Source organism: Scardinius erythrophthalmus (genome assembly GCF_964197995.2).
Source record: "Scardinius erythrophthalmus genome assembly, chromosome: 6".
NCBI classification, from domain to species: Eukaryota; Metazoa; Chordata; class Actinopteri; order Cypriniformes; family Leuciscidae; genus Scardinius; species Scardinius erythrophthalmus.
In genome coordinates, this window is record NC_138226.1 from 1,366,144 (window position 1) to 1,374,496 (window position 8,353).

The 8,353-nt window shown below is 33.7% G+C and overlaps 1 protein-coding gene across 1 annotated transcript in view; it reads left to right on the top strand.

Moving 5' to 3' along the window:
- The window catches only part of anos1 (anosmin 1), an 85,327-nt gene extending 77,440 nt beyond the window's left edge, over nt 1-7,887 (top strand). The window contains exons 12-14 of the mRNA XM_081368135.1: nt 1,799-1,989; nt 5,257-5,395; nt 7,104-7,887. Coding sequence (XP_081224261.1) covers nt 1,799-1,989; nt 5,257-5,395; nt 7,104-7,156 — 383 coding nt within the window. The 3' untranslated portion in view covers nt 7,157-7,887. The remainder of the gene's footprint in view (nt 1-1,798; nt 1,990-5,256; nt 5,396-7,103) is intronic.
- The last annotated feature ends 466 nt before the right edge of the window (nt 7,888-8,353 follow it).

Consider the following 8,353-nt stretch of genomic DNA (forward strand, 5'->3'; position numbering starts at 1 on the left):
ATTCGGGAGCAACAGTTTGCAGACGCTGTGCTCTTGGTGTTTAATTTGCCGTTTTTCTAGTGCATATTTAATTTACTTGGTTGGCATCAAGCCGTGTTATTTTAGTACGATTATAAAGTGTTAAAGGTTTGATAATATTTTGAATTTGTTTTTATTTTGATATTTTCAGGGGTTTTTTTGTTTTTTGTTTTATTTTAGTCAAATAAATAGTAACTTTTTAATTGTTGTTGATTAATATACTGGTAAAGTTTATATTAATATTTTGAAATATTTTTTTGTAATGTATTTTCCGTTTTTATTTAAATTTGACTTGTTTTTTTGTGGGTTTTTTAAAATAAAAAAGTAACTTTTTAATTAAACTTTTTTTAAATTTTATTTTATTGAACTTTTATTATTATTTTTTATTTTTTTACTTGGTTAGTACTAAGTAGTGTTATTTTAGTATTATTGATATACTGTATATATAAACCTTCTGCAGGACCGGTGGGAATTTTATCACAAATTAGGAAGTGTTTTCATTCAGCTTGAAATATGACATGAGTGATTACAGTGGGATGAAAATCCAGGTTTATTCGGGAGCAACAGTTTGCAGAAGTTGTGCTTTTTTTAAAAACTTAATTTTGGTCTTTAGTATGCCGTTGTTCTGGTGCATCTTTAGTTTACTTTTGATATTTTCAGGTTTTTTATCTTACTCTAGTTTCTTTTAATTTAGTAAAACAAAAAAAGTAACTTTTTAAATATAGATTAATATACTGTTGAAGTTTTAATTAATATTTTGAATTAATTTTTATTTTTGTATTTTCAGTTTTTATTTTATTTTTACTTTTTTATAAAAGTGATTTTTAATTAAACTTTTTTTAGTAAAAGTTAGTAACTTTTTTTAATAGTTTCTTTTATTTAACTTTTTTTATTATTTACTTGGTTAGTACTAAGTAGAGCTTTTTTACTGTTATTAATATACTGTTCAAGGTTTTATTAATATTTTTATACATTTATTTTAGTTAAAGTTTATTATGTTAAATTATTTTAGTAATTTTAGTAAAAGTAATTTTTTTTATATTTTATTCCATTTAACATTTATTTTGAATTATTTTATTTTTATTTTATCATTGATATACTTTTATAGTTTTTATTAATATGTTTGAATTCATTTTTGTTTTGGTATTTATTTGTTTTCTTTTTTATTTTAGTTGAAGTTTATTTTTTTGTTTTTTATTTGATTAGTAATAAGTAGTGTTATTTTAGTTTTACTGACATAATGTTCAAACTTTTATTAATATTTTTATTTTTATATTTAGTTTTTTTATTTTAGTTGAAGTTTATTTTATAAACCAAGAAGTTTATGATTTAAGTAAAATATTTGTTTTTTAATATTTTTAAGCCATTTAACATGTACTTATTTATTTATTTTATAATTGATATGTGATTATAGTATATATTCATTTTCTATGTTTTCATTTTTATTTTAAAGTTTGTCATGTAATTTTTTCTCTCTGAATGTCTAATATTTTTTAACTATTTATTAATTTTTATTTCAGTTTTAGTTTTAGTTATTTTAGTACTTCAGCTTGCACTAAACAAAAATGTTTTAGTTTTAGTTAACGACAGTAACCCTGGACAAGAGCCTAAAACAAAACTCTTTCATTCACTTTCATTCAGTGACTAGTTTTTACTTTATTCATAATTTTGCATCCTCTGCAGTTTTCATTTGTTCAGTGTGGTGTGTGTGTGTGTGTTGTGATCTCCTCAGCTTCTTCTGTGCTCATGATGTATGTGATGTTTTCCTGAAACCCTGCAGTGCCGTCGAAGGTTTTGGCGAAGCCTGAGAATCTGACAGCGACCTTCACTTTCCACGACGGGAACGTGACGGGTCACTTCCGCTGGAGGGAGTCGCGACCCAAGTCTCATCAGCCAATCACAGGCTTCCAGGTCACATGGGCGGCGTTTTCCACGGAGAGCCTCGTCTCCCGGTCTCAGATCCTGCCACCTGTAAGTCCTCTCCACACACACCGCTCTCCCGTGAAAGCTCACACACACACATAAATTACATGTTCTTGGCCGATGATTTCACACAAGAGTGTTTCTCATGGAAAACTGGACACATGTTGGAGTCCAAGAGTGTGAAATATGAGACACACAGCGCCGGCAGATCTGCTGATGAGTCGAGGCTGCTGTTTAATAACCTCTTAATAACCAGATCTCATATCATATCTGGAGGATTTAGACTGAGTAATGTACTGAATGTTCACAGTATATTTGTATAATAAAGTAAAACTAATAAACTACTTAATATATTATTTTTTTATATATTATATATAATATTTGTATTAATATATATTATATATTATAATATATTTATTATATTGTATATTTGTATTATATTGTATAATTTAATAACTTTTAGTTTTAAAAAGCTGAAAAACATATATGTACATGCATTAAAAATAATTTGAATATTAAATTCTGATTAGTTAACATAATTTAAGAGTATTTATCCATATTAGCATTCAATAGTAAATAAAAAGCTGAAAAATCTCTATATATGGATTTCATAAATACAATTTGAACTACATCACCCAGGCCTTATGGGAAGGTTTATCCTGGAGATGTACGAGTGTTATTAATGTTCATATGGTAAGTATGAGTGTTTTGAGCTCTGACATCATCACCAGATCTTCTCCAACAGACAGTGCTCATATAACACACTCATGTTATGTTATTAATATTCATGTCCTTCTGCCGAAGCTTTAATTGACTCAGTCGGACTGAAATGCATCAAACTGATCCCGTCCGGTTTTCATCCGTGTGATTCCCAGAATATTGAGGCCGGTTTGAAGCGCGACATCATTATCAGATTGGACTCATTTATGAATGATGTTTATTCTTCACGAGGAGTAAATCTGAAGAGCTGGAGTGAGCTCATAATAACCGGACGACGCCTCGAGTGTTGGAGGAACTCTACTGGAGCTTTGTTCGTGCGCAGGCGTTCCCGTACAACGCTGTAACTCGTTTCTTCACTATCACAGTACGATGAGTCGTTGAAGAAATCCACTATAGTCACGACTGTTTCCCGAAACCATATTTTTGCAAATTGGTCGTTCAACCACGTCAGTTAATGATGTCACACACGTATGGATTCTGATTGGCTGTTAATGTTTTTTTTTTTTTTATCATTCATCAGCTGAAAAAAAAGATTTGTGATTCTGTTGATATTATTTCTGAGTCATTACTGTAAGCTGTGATGTGGACTCTGATGTCTAATAGTTTATTATTAAAACCTTACGGTTATCAATATTGATGTGAGCGTGAATGGGCCTTTATTGTCAATTATGGATGCAGTGTATATATATATATTTATATATCGCTAGCATATCAGTAACGGCTATATTTATAATTTTTTATTGGACTGAACATTAATTTTTTTGTCATTATCAGCCCAATAAAAATATTTTTTTATTATAAGAATAATAAATATAGCCGTTATAGACGCTCTCACATACAGTAAATCAGATATTGGCCCGATGTACGATATTAGTACGATGCGTCGTTGAAGAAATCCACTAGCGAGTCTCGACTGTTTCTAGAAACCGTATTGTCGCGAATCGGTCGTTCAACCACGTTAGTAAGTAAGTAAGTAAGTCAAATTTATTTATACAGCGTCTTTCACAGACTAGTTCACAAAGCGCTTTACAATAGACAATAAAACATAATAAAGAACAGACTAAAAGAAATAAAATAAAACAGATAAAACTATCAATATATTAAGGACAGAGATAGCAGATTTTGGTTATTAGACCTGAGAGACCGGAGAGGGGTATGAAGATGAATTATGTCAGCAAGATAAGCATGGGCCTGGCCATGTAAAGCCCTATAGGTTATGGTTAAAATTTTGAATTGGATCCTGTAAATTAGAGGAAGCCAGTGAAGGGAGCAAAGTATCGGGGTGATATGTGTGCGCCTATTTGATCTAGTGAGTATCCTAGCAGCAGAATTTTGAATAGATTGCAGTCGATGAAGAACAGATTTGTTAAGTGAGGAGAAAAGTGAGTTACAATAATCAATACGGGAAGAAATGAAGGCATGAATGAGCATCTCCAGTTCTGAGTGAGAGACCACAGACCTTAATTTACTAATATTACGTAAGTGGAAAAAAACAGGATTTGGTCAGTGATTTGATGTGGGTTTGGAAAGATAGGGATTTATCAAATGTCACCCCAAAGTTCCTTAAACTAGGCTGGACCGGAGATGACAAAGGTCCAATGTCCTGTATAATCAGAGGGATAGCGCTGTCTGGTGCTACAATTAAAACCTCCGTCTTATCTGGGTTCAGCCGCAAAAAATTTTCAGCCATCCAGTTTATGGCATCTATACAATCTAAGAGTCTTTTAAGTTTGGATGACTCATTTTGCCGGAATGTAAAATGAAGCTGAATGTCATCTGCGTAAAAGTGATAAGAAATGTTAAAATCACGAATAATCTGACTCAAAGGCAACAAGTATAAAATAAACAATATTGGACCCAACACTGAACCCTGTGGAACACCACAAAACAGGGGTGATGATACAGAGTGGGAATCACCAATGTAGACATCAAAACTTCTAGTTAGTTAATGATGTCACGCACGTGGTGGAGTAGTTTCTTTTTAATTACTCTGTTTGAGATGGAATTAGCGCTAGATGTTTTGCTATAAATTACAGACATGCATCTGAGGAATATTCCTCATTTTTCTCAGTTATTTTGCTTTATTTCCAGATTCAATCATAGACTCGTTCTCACACTAGAGCTCGTTCACACATGCGCACTCTTCAGAAACGACACTTTAAATCTCTCGACAAACTAAAAGACTTAAATGACATTTGTATGTATTGTAAATAAAAGATATAGATTGTGTTGAATGTCAGCTTGATTATTCTGCTCAAGATAATGTTTTATTGAGTCCACATGTCATGAAAACATGAAACTCTTCTTCTAACCACAGGTTGAGATCTGTCGTTTGTATTTAATATATATTATTAAATGCGTTGCAAGTTGTATTTTGGATATATCTATAATTTGAGTTAAAAAAAATCCTACAGATATTGTTTGATAAGTGATTGTAGTCCTTGAAAACAAAAAAAAAATATTGCTTGAAAAGTCCTTGAAAGTCCTGGAATTTATCTGTACAGTATCTTTACGAACCCTGTTTATAAATAAAGTTTGATTGGTTCTTTCACGTGTAGTCGTCCAGATATAAACGAAGGATCTGATGTGTTTCAGGGTCAGAACCTCCTGGTGGTGCCGAACCTGCGCCCGGGCACGTTCTACCGGGTGGATGTGCGCGCGATCACCTCGACTGGAGAAGGACCCGTGACCAAGAGAGTGTTTCTGACGCCCCGCCGGCCACCGGCTCCGCAACGTAAGAACACACACGTCTGGAGTTTAAACAGGACCTGTCATGCTTCTCCTCCATGTAATGTTGCAGTTTTAGCATTAAAAATGGAGTTAAAACGCCTCCATTGCAGTCTTGAGTTTCTTCCGGGAACAAACACGCCACAATATTCCTCATGTGTGACCCTGATCACGTCACCAGTCTCGAGTCGCACGGGTTTGTCTGTGGCAATAGCCAACAATACATTGTACGGGTCAAAATTATCCATTTTTCTTTTATGCCAAAAATCATGAGGATATTAAGTAAAGATCATGTTCCATGAAGATATTTAGTAAATTTCCTACCGTAAATATATAAAACATGTATTTTTGTGAGTGAATGCAGCACAATCGCCAACATAAATGCTCAACTTTAAAGGAGATTTTCTCTATGTTTCGATGTTTCTGCACCCTCAGATGTTCAATAGTTGTGTCTCGGCCAAATATTGTCCTATTCTAATAAATGGAAAGTTTATTTATTCAGCTTTCATGTGATGTATAACTCTCATGTGACTGGTTTTGGTCCAGGGACACATTCAACCCTTCCGCAAGTACGATCACACCGGTGTGACGGGAGCGTCAGTGCATCACGTGATCAATCGCTAAATTCAAACGTGCTTTTGCGCGTTTCAGTGCTCGTCATATATCACACTATTCAGTGTTTTCAACCACATACGGTTTATTTTAGCTTTCAGACATTTAAATTCACATAAGAAAACAATACTTTTAGAGTTTGTAAAACACACACTGATATTTATGGAAGTGTCAATAATAATCCTTTCCATTATAATGAGACGAGACGTTTTATTCATATCAGACACACATTGTGTGAGTAGCTTTAAAGTTGACTATTCTTCTCCCAGTTCACCGGCCACTGACTTCTGTGTGTTTCAGGAGAAGAGGATGAACTCACGTGTTGTAAATCCAACAGATCCGATTCTCTGAAACAAACTAGCATGGCGGCGCCCGTCGCGCATACAGCTCAGCTAACGCCATCTTTATAAAGGTGTTTAAACAACAAAACACATCCACTGGCACATATTTGACAATCGGAATATCAGATATGTCATGCCATAGCTAACCAATTTGTGAATATTTTATTTAAAAAAAGAAAAAGGAAATAAAAGCAGATCATCATTCATTCAGCGCTGTTGTGGTTGCGGTGTGTCACGTGACAAGCGATGACGCGTCACCATGGAAACAATAAAGGGTTAAATAATTAATACGCAGTATAAAGGGGCGGGGCCTGATTGAGTTAGTTAGTAGTGTGTTAAACTGGCGGTTATGGTAAAAGGGGCGGGATATTTCCCAAACACACTCGAAGCACTCAACCATTCGACCAATCAGAGCAGAGTAGACCAATCACAACAGGTCGGGCCGTCTGACCAGAGCAGAGAAGGCTCTCAGAAAGGCGGGGTTTAGTGATACTGAATCTTTGAACGAACCGTTCTCAGACTCTTTGAGAAATGAGGTGATGTGCAATGGATATTATGATAAAAGTGAAGTATTTTTGACCTTGGATGCATGTAAATCTATTGTAGGAGACTCCAAAACTAAATTAGGAAGCTTTAAAATAGCATAAATGGGGTACTTTAAGTGAGTTAAATTCTTTTTTCATATGAATCCTTTGTATTCATGACATTTAGGATTCAGAGATGTTTTCACATGTAACCAAGATGTGTGTTTGTTCCTCACAGAAGCACAACTTCATCAGCATCACCATCAGAAGTCTTCAGTGGAGAAACACTGAAACGGTCAGAACACGAAACACAACGTGCAGCTAATCGCAGTTTCCTTCAGACGCCCCGAACGCTAGCCTTCATTCTCTCATCCATGGTTTTCATTGCAACAACACTGATGAAGAAATCACCCCAAACTCTTGTGCTGTAGAAATCGAGTTAAATTAAAAATGGAAGAATGGGCTGTGGAGAAACGTTTGTGTGTAATCAAAGAAAGTTCATGATTCTCTGAGATCTGAGATTTCCCAAACTCGTGTCTTTATTCAGCTCTTTTCCATTTCCAAGGATCACAGATCTTTTGCGTGATTAATGACTGGATTTTTGGTTGAACTGTTCCTTTAATAGGGTGTGAAATCCATCTTTGATGCCTTTTATTATTACGTTAGCAATTTTCCATTACAGATTAACAGAGAGTGTTTTGTTTATTAATGAAATGATTACTTATGCGTGTTTTTTTGATGGAATGATGTAAACTATATATGTTCTCGGCTGTAGAGATATTTGTTGCAGCAGTCAGTGAATGTTGATGTTGATATTTATTTATGTGTGTATTGCAACACTTAATTTGTATGTGTGTATGTGTGTATTTTTTCCCATGTATTAGCAAGTCAGTGTTTTATAAAATACAACTTCTTGTAAAGACATCATGTAAAAAAAAAAAAAGGAATTGTACATATAGTCATATGTTCCATTATTTCCATAGAACCTGTACATACTTTTAAGTAATAAAATAGTTCCTCTACTCCTTCAGCTCATCTGTAGTCCTGTGTAACACATTTGCTGTCAGTGGCGTAACGTTACCTCAGATCTGTGGGGAAAAAAAGAAAGAAATGCATCACTGACTGAAATAAATACATATCAAACAGAAATACATACTGCTCGACTTCATTTAACTAATAATTCAACCTTAAATGTGTACAATTAAAATAAGTAATCTTAAAATAAAAAACAATAGAAATAAAAAATAAATTATTTAATTGTTTTTGCATGTCATGTGACCATTAACGGACATGATGTCAGGGGCACTTTTATTTTTATATGTCATATTTTACGTCAGGGTTTGAGAATCGCTGTTTTAACTATTGAAGTTTGAACCATTTATTTATTATTTTTTAATATGGTGTCACAATAATATGGTTTCACGAATTGCAAGCGTTTCGTTTTAGACGCAGCGTTTTTTTTTATTAGTCGTAATTACGGTAATTCCG